General features: G+C 29.9%; 1 protein-coding gene across 1 annotated transcript in view; it reads left to right on the forward strand.

The window, feature by feature from the left end:
- Positions 1 to 23,242, forward strand: part of LOC122269131 (cytosolic carboxypeptidase 6-like) — a 553,508-nt gene that overhangs the window by 220,775 nt on the left and 309,491 nt on the right. Inside the window, exon 4 of the mRNA XM_043040819.3 lies at positions 7,162 to 7,256. Coding sequence (XP_042896753.2) covers positions 7,162 to 7,256 — 95 coding nt within the window. The remainder of the gene's footprint in view (positions 1 to 7,161; positions 7,257 to 23,242) is intronic.

Raw genomic sequence — 23,242 nt, forward strand, 5'->3', positions numbered from 1 at the left:
CATTCTTAATATAATAAATTTTAAATGAAACGAATCTTTGTGATGAGAAGAATCTTAATCGCACTGTTAAAATTTAAACCAGGACTTTAACTTAACTAATAAAATCTTACTCCAAACTTTGGCAAATTAAATAAAATAAATTCCCGTGAAAATAATTCCAGTTATTTTTTCCTCGAGCACTTTGCTTTCTCCTTTTGACAGGAAAACACTTCGTTAAAAAAGTTTCGCTAATTGGAAACAGAAATTGTGTCACTTATATTCTACAAATAGAAAAGCACGAGGAAAGATGTACAGTGTGTAAAATAAAAAACGTACTATCCTGAGTAAATTTTGATCAAATGATCGGATCTTCAGGTTCGAGGGTGTGACCTCAATTATCCTTATTAATTAGTGCAGACGGTATTTTAAGTTATAAAAAGAGACTCAGAAACGTACTTTCTCTGAATAAACATATCTTTTTTACAACGATTTTGGATTTCTGACCCCCAAAATATAGGGTGTAGCCGCGCAATCTGGAAAGTAGGATCCCCATAATTTGAATAGGAGAACGGTTATAGGTTTGAATATCGTAATGTTAATTTTATTTTTTGCGTATTTCGCCGTATCTCAAGAAATTTTTAAGTGCATTTAAAAATATTTTGCACACAATTTTAAATTTCATTTATCCAAAGATAATTCCACGCAAAGTATAACTTTTAGTAAATATTTATTATTTTTTAATTATTCTATTTTTAAATAGATGAAAGAAACACAAGGTATGCAGTTTTAAACATCATTTTAAAGAAAGTAATTTTACATGGCAAAATACAAAATTTGAGCGAAATCTTTCGAAAAATTCCTAAAAATTCAAATTTTAGAATAACGGTTTCTTTAGAATTTTATTTCTCAAGAACTATTCTACCGATTTATCTCTAATTTAAAATACTGCCATGTAAAATCTTTAAAATGGCATAAAAATTTTATATTTTATAATTCGAAATATTATCGACTATTATTAAATAAAATAAACAATAAATATTTGAGGCTATTCTTTGCTTGAAATTATATTTTGATAAGCGACTTTTAAAATTGTAAGCTAAATTTTTTCAATTTGCTTAAAGAGTTCTTGAGATATAGCGAAATACGCAAAAAATGAAATTAACACCAAGGGGTACAAACAAAAAAAGAGATTAAGATTAATCTGTACCACTTTTCTGACCAAACTATGGGGACCATATTTCCCAGATTGCGGCCACCCCCTATATTTTGGGGGTCAGAAATTCGAATCCGTCGATAAAAAGGCATTCAGAGAAAGTACGTTTTTGTGTCTGATTTCGTAATTTGAAATATCGTCTTCACTTATTCATTAGCATATTTGAGATTACCCTCTTAAACCATTATGATTGAGTTCTAGATCCGATCATTAGATAAAAAGTTATTTAGGGTTGTCCGTTTATTAATGTGCACACTGTTAAAACAGAGGTAACCTATTCAAATTTGGCCTTGAAAACCCCTAGAAATTGTGTGAATTATTAATTTATTTCAAGTTAATACCGAATCGAGCATTCATAAACAATTTAAAGGGTGTAATTGAATCTTAACACCAACAAGTTCTAAAGTTTACAACAAACATAAATGTTTTTAACACCAGTCATGGTCAACAAAGGGCTGGAGGATGTGTTGTTGTTGTTTTTGAGTGCTTCCTAAATAAAAATATTTGTGTTCTTATAAGATTTACATAAACTTTTCAATTGTATTAAATGATTTTATAATATTCAGCTTCTATTTACTTTTTGTTAAGTCTAGTTTGAATTCATATTCTGCATGCTCCGCAATATTCTGTCTTATATGCATACATGAAAGTTAGTTTCATAAACTCGTCTAAATTTGATTTTTAGAACTTTTAGAGAATTGAATAAATATTATACAGGGTTATTCATAATTCCCTCCGAGGTTTCGAAGCGTTATAGTAAAAAAAAACGAAGACGAATATGGCAAAAAAGAACATATGAAATTTAATTAAGTTTTAATTTAAGCAGTTGCCGGTAGATGGCAGTAAAATGTACCACTGAAGCCAATTGTTGTAAAGAAAAATGGCGGTTAACCGCGGAGGGAATTATGAATAACCCTGTATATATGCATCCTAAGTTAATGATTCTGACTTTATATTGTATCGTAAAAACAACTTTACTATCTCGAATGTTTATCTTATCAAACTGGAACTATACATTTTAATGTTGCTGAATAACAAAAATGGTGGTGGATACTGTACACCAAAGAGTATAAAAGAAAATTCTTGGTGTTTCACTACAGTAGAATTATCCTTGGTATTTGGTGTAGTGCAACACCATTTTGGTGTACTGTAGTTGCCAATAGTTTTGGCGTAGAAATACACTAAAATATTTTTATAGTGTAGTGGTATCAGAGAGCTTTGGAAATTTTTGCGTTGACACAGATCGTTTGAAAGTGTAAATGACATATTCGATATTTTTTCATTATCTATAGTCAAGAATCATATTGAGCTATTTAAGAGTTTTTATATCGCTATATCGTTAGAAAATAGCGATAATTAGTGACATGTTGTGACAATACAATAATTAAATTGCTTAATTTTATCACTTGAAATATTTTGTTCTATAATTTCTTTTTTGTTTCCACCAATTTGCCCCATAGAAAAATAAAACATTTTATATTAAACTTTTTTATAATTGATGTGTGATTAGTATAAAAATTAGGTTGAGAGTAATTGTAATAATTTTCTATTATACATAAAGCAAAAAATATTATAGGCTGTTATTATTTTACTTTCACTTTATTGGAACAATACTATTTTAATTTAATCATTCCTGAAACTCCAAAAACATAGAAAACAAAAACCATTTTGAAAACATATTCTAAAATAGTTTAACGTTTTAACTGAACAGTTAATTGATTGAAACACTAGGAAGCAAACATCCGTATAATTTCAAAGTGAACATATATGAAAGCTAGTTTCATAAACTTGTCTAAAATTGATTCTTAGAACTTTCAGAAAATTGAATTTAGATATTGAGAAATTAACTATAAATATTGCATTAACTATTTTATGCACTTTTTCTTTTAATTGAATAGTGAGAGCTTATATATTGAATACTGAAATAATGATCTTATTAAAATCTAAGACAAAAAAAATCGTTAAAGTCTCAGATAAATTTAAAAAATTTTCAAAATATGTTGAGAACCTTATATGAATCTTACCTCGATATTTCAGTACACGTTATGCATAAAAAAGATGGTAAAAATTTTTACTTTTTGTAATATAATTTTAATACGTTTTTTGCTTACTAATTTTAACACATATTTTAATAATGATTTTGTCTATTATGTGCATATTTTGTCATGAATGAGTATGCATATGATAATCCCCAAATAATTTCTGATATACGAATCTAAATATGACTTTAGAATATGCATATGTGAATATAAAAAGGAGTTTAGAGTAAGCACGTATGATGAACATTTAGGCACTCTTTGAACTAATAAAATAACATTGCTTAAAATGATGTTTTGACCAACTTTTGAGTTATACATTTAATATAAATCACTCGTCAGCATCGAACAGTAACATTTCCTACGAAAGTTCACCTGTCACATTAGCTAAAGTTCACTGTTATTCCTCCTTAACTTAGATAGGAAAATATCACAATGAGAATGTATATACAGCTTTAAAAGTAAGCCATTGAAATTTCGAAAACTGATTCTCTGAGCTTGGAGAGTCTTCCATTTTTGGTCACCATTATAATCTGACCGTTTTTATATTAAAATCAGATACTAGAGTTACAAAAATAAGTGCAAAAATGTAACCGTTCTAAATTGTATGAATAGGTACATGATAAAGTATTACCGGCGTAATGTAAAATAATAATATATTTAAAAATTTTTGTTTTTAACTATTAGAAATTGGTAAAGTCACGAACAAATGAGTCATGTTAGTAAATAATTACATTTGTAATTTTCTGAGGATTGTGCCTTGATATAGATAAAAATCGGCAATTTATAAAATAAAAAATTTAACGGATTTATGGTTGCACTGCTTACTTAAAAAGTGCTTGATGTATGATAATTCATGAGATTTTACGCAGAATACAATTTATATTTTCTGGATAATTTCTTGTTTGTTTTCTAAACAAATCAGTGATAATATCATCAGATGATTAGAATGTTAAAATCACATTTAATGTTATTTTTAATGTTTATTTAATGTCATTTTCTTTTCTTTATCCTTTTCGTGCTTCTTAACTGTTTCTTTATTTCATCGTTCACGTACTATCATTCTGATAAGAAGCTTCAGGTTCAAATGGTCGGAACTTGTCGCCCTTTCTTTTACGTCAACTTTGAAGCGAAAATTATTTTTTTTCTCGGATATAGCATAATATTTATGAAATATTTATTGAAATAAACAGAAGTGTTGGGAAGCAGGTTGGACCCTAAAACATTTTTAGCTTTAACATCTATAGTCAAATTTTGAGAAAGACCACCTTTAAAGACGCATACGTTTTATTTAGCAACATTTTCGAGCACAAACGAATTTTAAATAAAGCTTTTTCACCGCCTAAAATAGAAAGTATAAATTGTCCTAAGTTATAGTGGTACCAAATGGAAACAACTCATTGGTACTGTTTTAATTGAACATATTTTATACCAAGAAGCAAACATTACATTTTATGACATTAAATTTAGAAAATAAATATGACGAATATTATTGTATAGCTAATAAAATTTCTTTTTTTAAACCTAATGTATACAAATTTTAAGCAAAACTTTTTCACCGCCTAAAATAGAAAGTATAAATTGTCTTTGAAATATTTGAAATCGCATTGTATTCTAATCAAGAGGAATTTTTTCCTGTCTGTAAAATTATTTTTGTTACAAATTTTTGTGTGTTTTAGAGTTTTTAAAACACTGTATTATTATGCATATGAAGTTCAAAATTCAAGAAGTTCTAATATTTTGAAAACTCACCGACAACACAAAATATTTATGAGTTACCTTTTTTAATAAATAAGTTTCTTAGTAGCTTCATGTACTAATATACTGCAAAATATAAAATAAAAATATCTGTAGGATATTTTTTTACTTGGATGTAACCTTCCCAATTACAAATCGGTCGCATACGAAAAATTTCCAACATAAACACTTGTGATAAATCGTGAACTTTTCAGTTTCATATAACTTGTATACCACGATTTATTTACGCGAAAAGATATGAATAAATTTGAATTTCTCAAGTGTGAAAAAAGATTGTGCTTCATAAAGAACTTTTGACTTTTTAAAAGAATCTTAGATTTCTGTGACTATTTAAGGGCATCTGATAAAAAAATCAATTCATTGTGGTGATATTCAGCATGAGCTAATAATTAATGTTGAATAAATATTTTTAAAAAACATCATATTACTTCGCTTCATACTGAGAGTTGTAATCAGCATTCACTAATGATGAATGCGATAGTAGTACTTTATGTTCGTTGAACTGAGGCTGCACAATGGGCTGTTGGTAACGGTCTTGGAAAAAAAAAACTGAGGATGATCCAAAGACATGCCATCACATTTTTTATCTTCTGCTGAAGGATGGTTCTTTCCGCTTTAGTAACTTGAAGACTGGTGCGAACATTTTACAGTTTAATGAGAACCTATGGGGAAGAAGAGTTTAATGAATACCGATACTGCGCATTCTTGGTTCGATCTCATGCTAATCAAATTGATCACCCACCCACTCACTGACCGCAGAAAGTGATGCTTGAATGGAACCACGCCTTTGATGAATATTGTTGTTTTTGTTGTTATTAAAGCCACTTGTTAATATCCGAAAGTCTGCGTGGGAAATCAAGCAATTTTTTAAGGCAGAGGGTGCATTTCTGGTTTTTACAGTAACGCCTTCTATGACCAAGAGTACAACTTCAGCCACACACACTTCACAGCACGTTTTGCAGGGAATACCCAATCATACTCCATCACACATCTTTATCCACAGATCCTAATTTTGATCAATCTCCAATTCAGTATTCCCCGAGATATTGATTTGCTATGGGAACTTGGAGGACTTTGTGATCCCGACAGATTTAACGTGCATCAGTCATCATTTAATACATGGGGATTTTATTCGACAGTTGGGATTTGAACACACGTTATCACGAACATGAGATTAACGCCCTACCAACTAGGCTATCCCGGCCTTTTAGTGAAAGCTCAATAAATGATTTTGTTAACATATTATTCTTTATTTTTAGCAGCAAAAACTCATGGTCAGCATGGTAAACTTTATCCATTTATTTTTTTAGTTCAATAGCAACTCAAATGTATTCAAAAATGGCTGTCTTTCTATGTCAGCATGAAGATACCCTTAGAAACCTCACCTACTAGTCTTAATACTGACAAAATGCCGACACAAAAGCGAGGGAAAAAATTCTGCACCCTACTACTTGCGATTACTTTTAAATCCAACCGCCTGCAATCTTCTAAATGGAAAGTGTTGACCGATATATATATTTCCCTTTCTTTTCCGTAATTGTTCTCGCAGTCTCTTCCTTTCTTTTACAGATTTTTATTACTCCTTGGTGTTGGCAACAGCTTTTTCGCTTCCTTCAATTTCTACAGCCTACCTTAGACTTTGTGACTTCAATACTTTACTTCTCTTCCTTTGTTTCGATTTTTTTTCTTCACAAGGAAAAAACCTTTGAAAAAGTGTTTTTTTTTTTTACTTCATCGGTTTTTTGTGTGTGATTTTTTCTTGTCTACTAATACTGATGAATGGAAACGTGTAGAAAATTTCGAGGGTGGATGTTTTCGCATCAAAATCCATCAATCAAACTATTTTATAGATATTTTATTAAAAAAAAACTATATACAATAGATAAAAGCAATTACACAAAGTGTTTTTTTTCATTTGTTGTAAAGAAAATGTAATTTTGTAGGCTAAAACATAAATTATGCCGAGACAGTTTTTTCTACGTCAGCAAAACTAATATCAAAAATATAGTAAAAATTGCACAAAAACATAGTTGGCTTTTCTATTGTATGATAATTAAATAATTGAATATGGTGTAAGTACGTTTAAGCAGACTTTTTCTATTTTTTGTTATTTATTTTAAGATTGTGTATCTATAAGTAGTGAAATAATTTAAATTATGTATATTTTTCTTTCAGCGTGTTGTGTTCACCTTTGTTAACTTTAGTAAAGTTCTACTGTTGTTCCATGAAGGTTTTACCCCAGTTGTAAAATCAACAAGTAGACCTCATTGGTAAGTCCAAAATAATATCATTCTGTCTTTTTTTATTGTTGTTTCTATACAGAATTTAAAGTCACATGATGAAGTATTTTGCCTGAAGCATTATGTCTATAGTCTAAGACAGTTTAACTATTTAAATGCCCAAGAAAAAGGGGTTAAACAAATAACTTAAAATTTGATAAATTCAGTTCTAAAAAACATCTAAATAAAAGAAATTGAAAAAAAAAAATTTAAGGTGCGTTTTTAATGTTGTCTCATTTTTGGAACACAAGGGCATTTTTTATAGGCTGTGGTCAAGATCGCTACAGCTGCGCTCCAGTATTTATCTTCGACCGAACAAAGTGATTTCCTCTTAGAAGTGCATGAAAAAATAATTCATTTTGTGAAATATATTAATAGTTTAAACTTTTTTAAAGCTTAAATTGATTATATATTGACAAGATACTCTACATAGTTTCCAGGAATAGTTTTTAAAATACATCAGAGCGAGCAAAAATCAAGCGTTCATTATACTTTTTACAAAATTGCTGCCGGTTTTTTCAATTCTGTTAGATCATCAAACTTCACTTTCTTATTCAATTTTATAATTAATTTTTCACTTTTTCATTTTGTTTGCACTTTACTCTAGAATTTGATTTTCCACTTCATCTTCCCCAAGTTTATTTTTCAAAACAATATCCTACACACACAGAATGGAATAAAAGTTTCGAAGTTGTTTTATCTTCAGTTTCCGTATGATTTAAAAATCCTGGTTCATGAAAATATCTAGATCTTCCAAATCTGAATCAGAAAATGCTTTCAACAAGGCCCTTTAATTGTTGTATCGTTTTGCATCTCTTAGAAGTGGTGTTAAGGGCAAGCAAAATTTGTAAATATGACAGATGAAAAAAAGGACAGATTGTTTTTTAATATTTAATATCATTTTTGAAAACGTATTCAAAAATCCCCTTTCATGTTAAGTTTTGACTCTATCATTGTCAAATGAAGCAATAACTTGCATCATTCCCTTGAAGGCTATCACCTTATCTGAAAGACTTTTTGTTTTAAATTTCCTCAAAACAAGAAAACAACTAGTATAAAAGAGTGCAAATCTTGCATTAATTTCTAAGTAATATTATTCCTGTCACTATCCATCTATTACTAGGGACCTGCAAATCCATGTCAAATTTAGTATATGTATATACACAGTCCAGTCCCATTAATGTGACCACCTGTCAAAAGCCAGAATAACCACCTTTGGCTGAGCGGACCGCTACGAAACGTGCAGGAAGAAAGTCAATTAGGTTTCTGAAAGTGTTCACTGGGATGTTGAGCCATGCCGACTCCAGTGCCGTGACCAGCTGCGCTAGATTACGCGATTGAGGATCTATGGCCCGAACAACCCGATCGAGGTGGTCCCACAGATTCTGGATTGGGTTCAAATCCGGTGAGTTTGCTGGCCAGGGGAGTACGGTAAATTCATCCTGGTGCTCTTCGAACCACGCACATGCACTGCGAGCTGTATGACACCTCGCATTGTCCTGGTGGTAGATGCCATCATTCTGAGGAAAAATCATTTGCATGTAGGGGTGGACATGGTCCGCAAGGACAGATATGTACTTATACTGATCCATCGTGCCTTCTACAATGATGAGTGCATCCAGTGAATGCCAGGAAAACATTCCCCAAACCATAACGCTCCCTCTTCCAGCCTGCAGCCTTCCGGCAATTGTTGCTAGGTGTTTGCTTTCAGACGTTTTACGCCGTATACGCCAACGTCCATCTGTCCCATGGAGCATAAAATGTGATTCATCGGAAAAAGCCACCTGTTGTCACTCTGTGGACGTCTAGTTGCGGTACTGGCGTGCAAATTCCAGCCTTTGTCACCGATGAACAGCAGACAGCATAGGTGCATTAACCAGGCGTCTGCTGCGGAGACCCATGCGCAGCAACGTTCGCTGAACAGTTGTTGAGGATACACTTTTGGTAGCCCCTTGGTTCATCTGGACGGTCAGTTGCTCAACAGTTGCACGTCTATTCGTCTGAACGCATTTCCGCAGCCTTCGTTTGCCTCTGCCATCTTTGGCCCGTGGTGCACCACATGTGCCCCGCCGTTTGTTTCGTATAGTGCCATTTTGCCATGCACGGTATACTTTTATCACGGCGGCACGCGAACAGTTCACAAAATCAGTCGTTTCCGAAATGCTTCCACCCTTGGCCTGAAAGCCAATAATCATGCCCTTTTGGACGTCGGATAAATCGCTACATTTCTGCATTGCGTCAACGACTGAAATGCTTTTCGATGCCCTAGGACATCCAATATATACACTACACTGTAATGTGCTGCCACCTGCACTCTGTGAGTGGTTATTTCACGTTGACGTCGAAAGTAGGTGGTGGTCACATTAATGTGACTGGACTGTGTATATACACATACAGGGTTATTCATAATTCCCTCTGTTTACTACAACTGGCTGCACTGGTACGTGTTACTGCCATCTACCGGCAACTGCGTAAATTAAAACTCGAATACTTTCGGAATAATTTCATATATAATATATATATATATATATATATATATATATATATATATATATATATATATATATATATATATATATATATATATATATATATATATATATATATATATATATATATATATATATATATAATAAAAATTAAAAATTGTTATGGGGGATTAAAAAGAAACTCGATGAATATCGTTACTTTTCTTTACAGAATAAAATCGTTATTTTTCTGATATTATAATGCAATATTAAATAAAATTTGGGTTGGTTATTACATTCACATCTGACAGAGGTATGTAAATACTCTGTAACTTAGTTAAACATAAGTTTGAATACGTGTCTAGTTCAAAGCTATTAAAATTTCAGGATTTCTTAGTGATCTGATTTAAAATTATTTACGATATGGTAAAGCTGAAAAGTGAATTCTTCTGATAAGGATATGCATATTATCTTATATTTACGTTTAAATCACGATAAGTATATATAATTTAACGCAATTAAAGAAATTTATTTTTTTAAAAATTTTATTAAAATTCTAAGTTAGGAGAAAAACTGGACGTCTGAAGAGTTCTAACAAATCTTAAAGTTTATAGAGAAAAGTTTGTAAAGAGCCCTGAATTTCCTTTCCTTTCTAATCTATTTAATTGCATATCTATACATGATGTTGCCTAATGACCGCCTTAAATGCAGGTTTCAGGAATCCTTGTCAAAATTTGTTTTTCAAGATGTCATAAAAATTCGTTTTAGTTACTACCAATTCATCTGTTTTTTTTTTGCTTTTTTTTTGCAGGTGGTTTTGCTTTTTATTTGCTTAAAAATTAATTTTGATCACTGCTCGGTATCCTTTTTTTCATTTTCTTTATGAAAAAGAATTTAAAAATACAATATTAAGAGTGGTTATTGGGAAACACTTTTTGCTTCCATATCAAAATATAAATATAATTGTATATTAATACCCATATCTTCAATATTAGTATTTTCTTATATATTTTTACATCTTTAGAAAACAGAAATTTACCAAAATTATATTACACGAATTAATACTTTAAAACGAAACTGAAAATTTAAATAATTCTAAAAAGAAGCATCAATACATTTAAATTTACGTTTACATCCATTGAAATGTATTATTTTTTAAACTTCATCTTTTTTATGAAGCAAATTATTCAAAAATATTTAAAATTTTAAATTGGCTAGGTAATCTTGCTATAGAATTAGGTTTCATATAATGCAAATATTAAAGAATCTGAAATAGATATACCAATGTTTTGGATTCGCCTGAAACGGAATTGAGTTTGAGAGTTGGTCATATCGTTCAATCTTTTCTTAAAGTAGTTTTTTCAAGATTTCTTCTAAAAAAAAAACACTATATTTTTATACATGCCAAACCCTACATGTACCCGACGGGAGATTTAATCTCCCATCTTCTTTCAAAAGGGAGGACGCCAGAAAAACGTGAAACAAGAAAATGGAATTGTTTCTTTCTCCCAGTTGTTGCTTCGTTGACCGTAAAACTACATAGGAAGTTTCACTGTATTTCCTCAAGCAAGCTTTGAAGAAAGAAGAAAAAGACAGAAAGAAAATTTGAGGCAAAACAGAAAAGAAGAAGAAGAAGAAAAAAGCCTCCGAGGCAACAAGAATGTTCCAGTAAAACACGAAGAACACAGATGTCCTTTTTTGGAATGTCAGAAAATGCACAGATAACTGTCACAAATGGCTAACTGCGTTTGCGGAATTGCGCAGCTTACAGGGCAGACAGGGCGTATGCGAAAAAATTCAGAAAAAAGAAGAAAAAAATTCAGCATAGATAGATACAATGCAACGAAAGATAGATATACACCCTAACTATATTTAAGCTTATGCTACCCTTCTGAAACTTTCACCTGACAATTACCACACTAAAATGTTTTGGGGGGAAAAAGTCTCTGCATGTTTTCTGTCGTTAAAAGTCTTATTGGTTTGTTTATAATATGACACATGATACCTTGTTTCTAAAGTCTCAGTGATTTTTAGTTTTTATTTATATATGTTTCTCTTAGATTTTTATTTATTTTTTTAATTTATTTAAATTTAATTTTTTTATTTATTTATTTGTGACAGCTAAAGTCGTTGATATGCACACTACTTAGTTAATCCGTAGAAACACAAAGGTAATCCATTTAAGTGGGGAATCAAGATTTTTTGAGCAATTTACCTAGGTAATGCACGTGGTAAAGGTTTTTTCATACTTAAAGTTCAAATATTTGTTGCCCTTATTCCAATCACGATTTAAGTGATTGCTTGATTGTGACATGTTTATTGACAAGCTTCTTAGACATTGAAAAATTTATGACGTTGAAAAATATGTCAATTATCTTATTCGTAACAATATTTTGTATTATCATTTTTAAAGTGATTGATGATTGATTCTATTGACTAATGTGTTGGTTGTTTGATTGCAGTAACTTGATTTTCTAGCGAAATATAAGTAACATTATGTTAGTTTAAGCGTACAGAAACGTTCTGTTGTTCCAGAGATATTATTTTCATTTAGTACGTAATACGCAGATTATCCAGGCTGTTTAGAGATTTCGTAGATAATTTGAAAAAATGAAACAGTTTTTTGGTGCATTAACGAATCATCCAAGTCAATCTGCATAATAGCTAGATTATCTATAGAATAACTGATTTCTACTGTTTAGTTGACATATTTTATTACAAAAAACTAAACAAACAAGAAGTATTTTTCTACCTGAGATCACATGTTTGCTTATGATAACATTGGCATATATTTAAATTGTATTCATTCTAAGAAAAGAAAATGACAACACATACAACGTTATAGACAACAGCAAAAAATTGCAGTCAACAACAACCTTGTGGCAAAAAGAGGTGTCAATTCTTGGGGCAAAAAAATTTCCAGTTAATTTGTTTTGTTGCGACACAACGATAATTTAAAAGGGACAATAAGATTTAATGAAGTTCTTACTATCTTTGAAATGAAAATTCCTTTATTTTTCGCTTGAATGAAATAGAATATATGAAATAGTTTGAATGAAATTATCTCTCTGTGTTTTGAAAATTGATGGAAACGTTATAATCGACTCAAAAAATCTTTAATAAGATATAAAAATTCATGTATAAAATATTTTTTTGAGGTCAGTATTTAGTTTAACTTATTGGAGAAATTAATTATAATTTTCAGTATAGTTCCAGGAAAGAAGCACAATTCTTTTCAAGGATACGTTCAAACTAATGATAAAATTAATCACTCAAAGTCTCCAGTAAATCGGAGGTGACGAGCATTTATTTTATAGAAGAGAAAAATTTAGGATAGTCATGATGGACCTCAATTTAAACAAGTAAAACAATTTGTAATAACTTCGAAATTGATTTATTTTGATTAATGTTAAATTAATAGAGTTGTAGATGATATTCTGGGATTCGTGAATATATATATATATATATATATATATATATATACTAGCCGCCTAAGGCGCCAGCTGTCCGCCACGCTAAAGGTTTTCACAAATGAAGTTTTTTAAAACAAGGCAGGAAATCTGAAGATTAGTAGCATCATATGCTTTTATATATTATATAGCTACAACGCTTAAGAAAAAAAAAAACTAAAATACTAAATACATGAAAAGAACACGAAAACGAATTAATTTTTTATGGTATCAATTTCTATTTCTATGTAATTTTTTATGGGAACAATTTCTATTTCTATATCGCTACACAAATTATCGTCGTCGCTTAAGAAAAAAAAATAGAGCGTGGAAAGAAGAAGAAAAAACTTATTATAACAATTATGAATAGCAACAAATATATCAAAGCGAAGCGTTCTATTTACGTATCGAATATGTTGCCACATTTTTAATACAAAAGTTAAACTTTTCTCCATTTTGATAAATGTAAACTAATGCGAAGCTTACAATTAAATTATTAATTCCTTCGTATATTATTGGTTTAAGTTGTCGAAAATTAATATTTCAATTGTAAGGGTCGCATTAGCATACATTTATAAGAGTGGAGAAAAGTATATGCATTTTTTAATAGTTTTTTGAATATGGCTCTTTGAAGACGAAGAAGCATAGTTTTTCTTACAAAATTTCTGATAACTAAAAAACTAATCCAAATTTTTGAAAAAGAAAAAAAAATACTTCTTCATTATGTCAAAACACAATTATGTGCCGAGTTTCGTGTCTGGGTGAGGCTTCTGGGGCTATATATTGTGATTACAGACACACACTCAGCCGCTTTTATTATTATGTATAGATATACATTCACAATATCATAAAAAATGAGATATAAGAGTGAAACAAAATATATTGGGGGGAAAAAACAGAATATAGCTTAAAAAATAAATAAATACACAATACAATTAAAAAAATATTTAAAAACATGGAGAATATAAATAAAAAATATACGAGAACTGCACAGCATTTCAGATGTAACTATCCATTTCGTTTTTCAATTTAATTCAAATTCTAATCTTCAGCAATCGATTACAAATTATACATTGCTTTATTTACTTGCAACCGGTGACAATATCACCAATGACGTCATCTAGTGAAAGACTGGAGCACAGGAGAATGTACACTATGGCGTGGAGGGGGTGAACAAGGTAATTGGGGAACGCAGATGGAATTGCGAATTTCCAATCGCTTGATGGGGTGGACGTGAATGAAGGGAATTTCCTTGTTGCGGTTACGGGTAAAGCCAGCCATCACATCACGCAGGCTATGGAAGGAGGCGCAGTTCTATGACCAAAAGGACTTGCTTCACTGAGTCAGCATTCGAATACGAATGAAGTTCCAAACAAAATGTACAAGATAGTCATGATGACTGCAGTCAAAGTTTTGAAATGAAAGACGTGCTTCATCATTGTCCATGTAGGACTGACATTCTAGAACTTTTTGATGCCTTTTGTTTGGAATCATATTTTCCCCTTCTGTTTGGATGGGAATTCTTGTTGTTAGATCAACTAATATAGAAGTTCAGGTTTATCCATGTTGTACTATGTTTCTTTTTCGGATCTAGAAAGTTCTTATTGATTTTAACTTAGCCGCATTTTTCTTTTCTTAGTTTTTTCTTCTAATTTTATTTTTAAAAAAAGTAATATTGCAGCACTTTTTGGTGTTACGTAATGCTTAAAATGTGTCGTACTTTTTTAAACTAAATTGACAGCAAAGTAGTTTATTGCTTCTTAATGGTGTATTATAAAACTGCTATATTTCATTTAGCATTAGTTGTTTCCTTTTTTTTTACACATATTTTTCAACTTTTTTCCGTATATTTATTTTTAAAAAAATACTATGACACCATTTCCAGTGCCATCTTATATAAACAGTGCTCTGAGTGCTTCTTAAACTTTTGCAAAATGGTTATCTTCAATGATTTTTTCCCCCTTTATGTTTTTCCTTTAATGTTTATTATTAAAAAAACTATTGCACTCTTTTAGGTGTCATCTAAACGTACCTAATACTCAAAATGTGTCACAACTTTTGTCAAACTATTTACTCTTTTTTTAGCTTTTTCTACCAATGTTTCTTGAAAGCAAATGCTGCAATGTGCTTAGGGACAACTAACATATATATCGCTCAAAAAAAAGGAATTTTGGTTTCATTATCCAGTCAGAAATGGGATATTTTTACATACAGTTAATCAATATGTAAACATTTGCATTTATTCACGATTCTTCTAATTTTGGATTTTAAACTATACAAACTAAGGTGACCGTTCTAAAATCTCGAGGACAGTCCTCGAATCTCATTGATTGTCTTTAAAAACGTTCAAATTCTTTGAGAACACATATTAAAATGTACCCAAATTTTAAAATGTGTCCTGAAATGTACTCGAATTAATCGAAAACATCACATCCTTTTTTTAATATGCAGTGAAATATCAAAATAAATCCACATGTTTTTTTAACCAAGACAATTTTGTCTCATGGAGAATATTATTGAAAAGCAAATAAAGCACCACACCAAAACTAACATATACTCGCCTGAAAGTAATTTCAGCAATAAATAGATAAATAAACTAATAATCATTGACTTCTTCATTTTGTAAGTGTTAAACAAATACAGAATACCATATGATATATTAAAAGCATTTAGTTATGATATCAAAATTGATGAAGATGGTTCTACATCTAATATTTGATATTAATTTTAAAAAAATAGAGCTTTATTGCACATATAAATCAATTATTTTCCATAAATCTATGATAAATCTATCTTAAATTGGTTTATAAATCTGGTCCCCTTAATACAGATCATTTTTGCTTAAGTTAATTATAAATTCCTTTTAAATGTTAATTGTAACAAATGATTATTATTTTTAGTGTCTAAAGCAAACTTTGGTGTACTTTTGAAAGCATAATTAAAACTTCTAGCATAATACAGGTTAATGCAGAATTAAAGCACAATAAAAAAATAGCATTTTCTTTAAAATTTCCCGAAACAGTTTTGATTAACTCTGCGAATAACATTTAAGGGAAAATTAATTTTTTATTCAGATACCATAAAGTCATGTTCCAAAGCTTTCATAACTTGGTTGAATAATGTTATCAATATAATGCAGAGACGTTATTATAAGTAAAATGGGAAACGTTATTCAACAATGCGTACGTGAAATAATTTCCTCAAAACATTATCATCCTACTGCAAAACATTAAATGCTTCGCCCCGTGAATTTCAAAAAGCCTAGAACTGCGAATAGTAGGTACATTACGAATTGCGTAATGCTTGCCTAATTTACCGACAGCCATTCAAAACGGAAAACCGCAAGCCGAATGCTATAACTGCATGAAATGAAGCTAAAAAAAATGGTAATACAAAACTTACATCCTTTTTTGCGGCCAAAACGCAACTCTCAAAAGAAAAGGAAAAAAAAATAACAAGTATACGTGATCGCCATTTCTATATTTGAGGAAAAGGAAAAGAAAAATGCTATTTTTTTTAATATTTTTTAAGCCCACCTTCCATATCTTCACTTCAGAAATGTAAAACTTTAAACGTATGTGTAGAGTCTACAAAATACCATTCGGCCCCTGCGTCTATTACGTTGTTCAACCCCAGTCACGTATCACGTGGCTTTTAAGGACAAAGCTTTTTTTTTTTATTATTACTTTATTTCTCCTTTTTTTTCTGAGAGTGGTTAAAATGGGAATAGGAGGAGGAGAAAGAAGACTCGGTCTATTATTGACACACATCCAGGTTTTTACTGACCTCTTACATGATGGGGAATACCAAACTCAGTTTTCAGCACCCCTCCTCTTGCTTTCCCAAACGGGATACTGAAATTCGATTTTTTCTTTTGTTTTCACGTATAAAGCAAGATAAGATCTAAAGATGACAGAGAAAAAGAAAACACGAAAACACAAAGTTTTGTCGTGAAATGTATCGGGAATCTTAATAAGGAATTTTAAATATTGTATTTATTTTTTGTTTACACCGAACGTTTGATAAGCATGACTAACTTTTAAATACTCATTCAGACTTTTTTATTTGTTGTTACACATGGCTTTATTGGAAATATTAATCCATATACAATGTTCAGCTTTAAGTGGAGATAAACAAAGAATAAAAAGGAACAAAATTACAAAAACACATGACAAACGCACATTAACACAAAACGAACACAAAGATAAAATTTAAGTAAAAAAATATATACAGAGGAGAATGAGTAGTAGTCATTACAAAGAGTTCTTTGATTTCTGGCATCCCAGTAAAGTTTACGGAGATCACCCCGCTCTTGAGATTGTTTGTCTAGTAAAGGGCATACAAGCAAGTGGTCTGAGATCATGGTTCCCGAATTGCAGATTTGGTACTCACTAGATGGAAGGATACCTATTCTGTTGAGGGTGCTCTGCCAAGCAGTCATGGCCAGTTGAGAGTAGACTTTTTTATTTATTTTCATCCTACTTAAAGTTCTGAAATACAAACTATTGAACTTAATTGTCCATATATTATTCTAAGCAGAGTTCACCAAAACGCATCCAGACAGTCGCCTTGGCTCAGGAGATAGAGCGTTTACCTCCCTATGTGGTGACCCAAGTTCGAACCTCAGCAGTGGCTGGTTGACACGAATTCTGCTCTGAGCTTGCACTGATCACAGTGCTGACGTAAAATATCCACAGTGATAGACAGATCATGGGTTAGAATCCCCTTGCAGTCGGATTAACCGTCGGATGTTTTCGTAGTTTTCCTTTCCATGAAATGCAAATGCGGGTTAGTGCCATTAAAAAGTTCTTTATGAAGGTTACTTTATCCCAATGCTTAATCCACGATTTCCCTTGTCTTCTGGATAGGGTTTAACATTGCAAGGATGCAAAGTAGAGCATTTATGGTCATAAACTTAGATTTGGGATGGCTGTTTACCACTAATTATGTAAAAAATATGCATACGCATTTTACTCATCAAGTTGAAATTTTACTACTGATTGATAGTCCGTAAACTCAGAAATGGTTCGGCTGTTCAGCGCTGGTGATGAAATAAAAAAATAAAATACGCATCTCGACACGTCTTTCTCGCATCAGGTTGAAATTTTAGTACTCAAAAATTTTAGTGGGTTTAAAAATACTTCTCATAATTTTTTGGGATTTTATCGGCAAGCTTTATTCTCATTACGCTGCAAATAGAGTATAAAAATTTAAATTAATGTGGAATAATATTTTTTGATTAAATATTTAACTAATGTTTCTTCAGTTGTTGCTTCACTACGGCGTTGGTTTTTTTAATTTTTTCTACAATCTGTATTATAAAATGTCTATAATTTACACAAGTAACCTCTGTTTACAATTCACTTCACAAAATCTAATAGAGGAATGAAATTGCTCTCTATTTTTATATAACAGAATTCCTCAAGGATTTTATAAAGCTAATTTCGAATTGTTTTTTAAAGAAAATATTAGAGCTCTTTCATTATTTATCGTCTAGTCTGTTTTATTTTTGAACAATTTAAATAACAATAATGTGCGTAGATAAATTAATAATTATCTCCAATAACCATTTTTTTTAATGTTTTGTGTTGAAAACGTTTCAACTGATTTATATCAAATGTTGGATTTTATTCTTTGCTTTATAGATAACTAAAAATGCATACTGTATATTGAATAGGGGTACAAGCTAAGAGCAAATACTCAATCGCTAGTACGCCTATTTAATATACAGTATGTATTTTTAGTAATTTTTTCCCAATATTTAAAGAAAATTTACTTAAAATTAGTTTAATTGTAAAATGGTTGCATAAACCCTCCAGTACGGCAGCGGGCGTTGCAGATGAAATAATCTGCGCAATATTTTTCACCCCACATAAAAAAGTTAAAAAAATGGAGTATAAGTGAAAGTTAAGGATAGAATATTTAGGAAAAACGGAGAAGTTTTTCTTTTTTTTAATTTGATGTCGACAAAAAGATACTAAATGTTTAGTTTTTTTTATCATTGTTTTATCTGTCTGCAAAGTACCTGTGATACTACAAGGAATTTAATGTGAACGAACCTTAAATAGACACAAATCAGATCACCAAGCATTATAAATCTCTGAATTTCTCTCTTGTGAAGATTTTATTTTAGCATCATCTGCAAAGTCATCACTTCTTTCTGACTTTTTGTGGTCATAGTATAAGCATCCGTTTTTCGACTTTTGAAAAAGAAAAGCCAAAATAAAATTGTATAAAATTGAAATTGAAATAACATGAAGTTTTTAGAATAACTTTAATATTTTCAAATTATGCTAAGTATATGTTAGATAAAGCTTACTTTTCAACATAAGATAACATAATATAACACTTGGTAAAAAATTTCTTTTTGTTTTCTGTTGCTTTCGACTTTAAAAAAAAAAAAGATCTTGGATATTTTCACGTCAATAATTTCAAATCTGTAACCTGTTCATCCTTAAGCTGGATTTCTTTAAATGACATTTTCGGTCTATTTTTTGTCGAAATGTACAAGTTTAAAAACGTTATACATAACAGGGGGTCGTATAAATATTGCTACAAACTTCTAAGGGTGTTTGGGCGCATCATCAGGATAAAACTGCGTAGAAACCCATGTCCAGAAGTGTCTTAGCACACCGCTGAAGTCGCTTCCTTAATATGAATTCTTTCTTCGTGTGCTTCTGAACAGATCATAATATAGAGAAGCACCCTTAGCCGACACCTTCAAACTAGACGATACTTCCAAACGTGGATTTATATGCAGTTTTATTCCTGATGATATGTTCGCACTCCCTTTAAAAAATTGTAGCAACATTTACGCGTTCCTTTGTTACATATGACGTTTTTAAACTTGTACATTTCGATAAAAAATAGATTAAATATATCACTTGAACAAATCTGTAGCTTTAGGAACAAATCTAATTTCAGATTTGAAATTTGAATTTTGAAAACAGTGCCTGTAGATCGACTCTGCTAATTCTGCTCCCGGGGTTCTGGATTTACGGTATTATAACTTTAACTACCTAAATCAACATATGGATTGCAAATCCTTTCTTCCAATTTAATTTATTCATCATAAACATTCCTTTCTTCAGATAAACACGCATTATATTATTTGATTAAACAAAACGCTGTAGATATAAATATCAATAAATCCCGAAAACTACTTCCTAAAAAGCATCAAAGGATTTCCATCCGGATTATTGCCCAGCTCCAGGCTTAATTAAAACAACACAAAACGCATTGTCTAGTTATAAATATTTCTCTTTGTTCTGATTATGATTTAGATGGAATTATCGATTTACTTATAAGTTATTCATTAAGTTTCTCTTAGCTAGGTTATAATTTGGAATGGCAATGCAGTTTATTCAGGCGTTTCAGGCACTAACCAATCATTCACCCGACGGGATAATCAAATAATAATTCCATCCTTCGCCCAGTGTCCAAAGCATCCGAGATCGTAACATCTGCCCCGATTACTTAATTAAAGATTTTCCCATACTATTCATCGCCTGGATTTCAGGAGTGATTCATTTTCTTTTAAATAAATTGCATGATTGATAGATTGATGGATTCGGTACATCTTTTTAGGTGTGTAGAGTTGCTTTGCTTATCTGGTCATTTAATAGCGAACTGATTGATAGTTAAATCTGTATAAAAATGACTTATTTTTATCAGTCATTTTGTGTTCGATGTTAAATAAATTTGTATTCAAGGAATTTCAGTATTACTATTTAAATTTGTTTTTAATTTATGTATTAATTCATTTGCTATTGTAGAACAGGAAAAGAACGTTTTATCACTTTATAATAAATATTTGGCAATTTTTTTTCTTTTTTGATTTTTTATTAAATAAAGATTTTCTCATACTATTCATCGCCCTGATTTCAGGAGTGATTCATTTTCTTTTAAATAAATTGCATGATTGATAGATCGATAGATTCGGTACATCTTTTTAGGTGTGTAGAGTTGCTTTGTTTATCTAGTTATTTAATAGAGAACTGATATATAGTTAAATCTGTATAAAAATGACTTATTTTTATAAGTCATATTGTTATTATTTTTTGTTATGTTAAATATTTTTTTTGTATTCAAGGAATTTCAGTATTACTATTTAAATTAATTTTTAATTTATGTATTAATTCATTTACTATTGTAGAACAGGAAAAGAACGTGTTATCACTTTATCATAAATATTTGGCTTTTTTTTTCTTTTTTGATTTTTTATTAAATACGTCTAAGTTTTTTCATTCCATAAAAATAAAAACTTATTGAAAATTATACTTGCAATCAAAATTTCATGTTAATCATTACCAATATTAGGTTGAAAACACTTCATAAATTTGAATAAAATAATTAAAAGAGACAAATAGCTATTTTGGGAGTATGATATGTACCACCATTAGATGATCTTAGAGAGATTCTAGTCCAATAGAAAAATAACCTTTTTTTCATATCTTACCACAACCATTTAAAAAATACAGATCTATCTATCTTAATAGCAGTAGCTCAAGCACTTACAAGGTGATGTTTCAGTACGAAATAAGAAAAAGCGTAGAAATCGCTTAAGAGAGAAGACAATAATTCATTTCTTATTGTTTATTATTAATATCTTTATTACAATAATTTATTATTATAATTACATATTATAATAGTTATAATTATATATCATAATTATATATTATGATATATAATTATCACTTTATCACTTTATCACGTGTTATCACTTTATCATAAATATTTGGCTTTTTTTTTCTTTTTTGATTTTTTATTAAATACGTCTAAGTTTTTTCATTCCATAAAAATAAAAACTTATTGAAAATTATACTTGCAATCAAAATTTCATGTTAATCATTACCAATATTAGGTTGAAAACACTTCATAAATTTGAATAAAATAATTAAAAGAGACAAATAGCTATTTTGGGAGTATGATATGTACCACCATTAGATGATCTTAGAGAGATTCTAGTCCAATAGAAAAATAACCTTTTTTTCATATCTTACCACAACCATTTAAAAAATACAGATCTATCTATCTTAATAGCAGTAGCTCAAGCACTTACAAGGTGATGTTTCAGTACGAAATAAGAAAAAGCGTAGAAATCGCTTAAGAGAGAAGACAATAATTCATTTCTTATTGTTTATTATTAATATCTTTATTACAATAATTTATTATTATAATTACATATTATAATAGTTATAATTATATATCATAATTATATATTATTATAATTATTTATTATTATATATTATTAAAATTTTATTTATATATTTTTATAATTATATATTATTATTATTATAATTATGTATTTTTATAATTATATATTATTATAATAATTTATTATTATAATTAAATATTATTATAATTAATAATGTCTTTATTCAAGTTTCATAAACACAAAAAAAACATTCTAAGATTCTTATAGTTAGTGAATTAGATATTTATAGTTATTGAATAGTTATCAAATTTTTACATAAAAACTTCACATCAAACCTACAGCTCAGTAAAATAAGCCAAAACTGTCTTAATTTGATTCTTAGAAACACTGCTGTTTAATGCAAGATTTCGCAATTTTTCTTTGTCCGTGAAAAATTTTAGGTTCACAATTATTATACTTTAGCTGGGAAATTCTTAGCCATCTGCATCATTGACAATATCAGAGATTTTAGTTTTAAATAAATATATATCCTTATGATAATTCAAAAAGTCAAAAATTATTATTACCTTTAAAAGATTATTTATAATCCCCTTCTTTAGAAAAGCAAATTATATCACACTTTGTAAAACTTTCAAATTCTTGTTTCGCAACAAAGGAAAAAAAAGAGAATGTATTCTAATGTATTTCCCGATACCTCGAAAGTTTTTGTATTTATAAAAAAAAAAGTTCAACGTTTTTCCTGGTAAAGAATAAAACTTATCTCCTTTGCAAAAACTTTTGAATACAAATCATGCGGCTTCAAAAAATTGGCTAAAAAGATTCTTCAACAGGAAGAAATCCTGTAAAGAACATTCTGTGGTCGCACGTTAACTTCAAAATAGATTTGTGCTTGTGTTTACATGG

Source organism: Parasteatoda tepidariorum, chromosome 7 (genome assembly GCF_982258835.1).
Source record: "Parasteatoda tepidariorum strain Cologne lab strain chromosome 7, Ptep-v5.0, whole genome shotgun sequence".
Taxonomy (NCBI): Eukaryota; Metazoa; Arthropoda; class Arachnida; order Araneae; family Theridiidae; genus Parasteatoda; species Parasteatoda tepidariorum.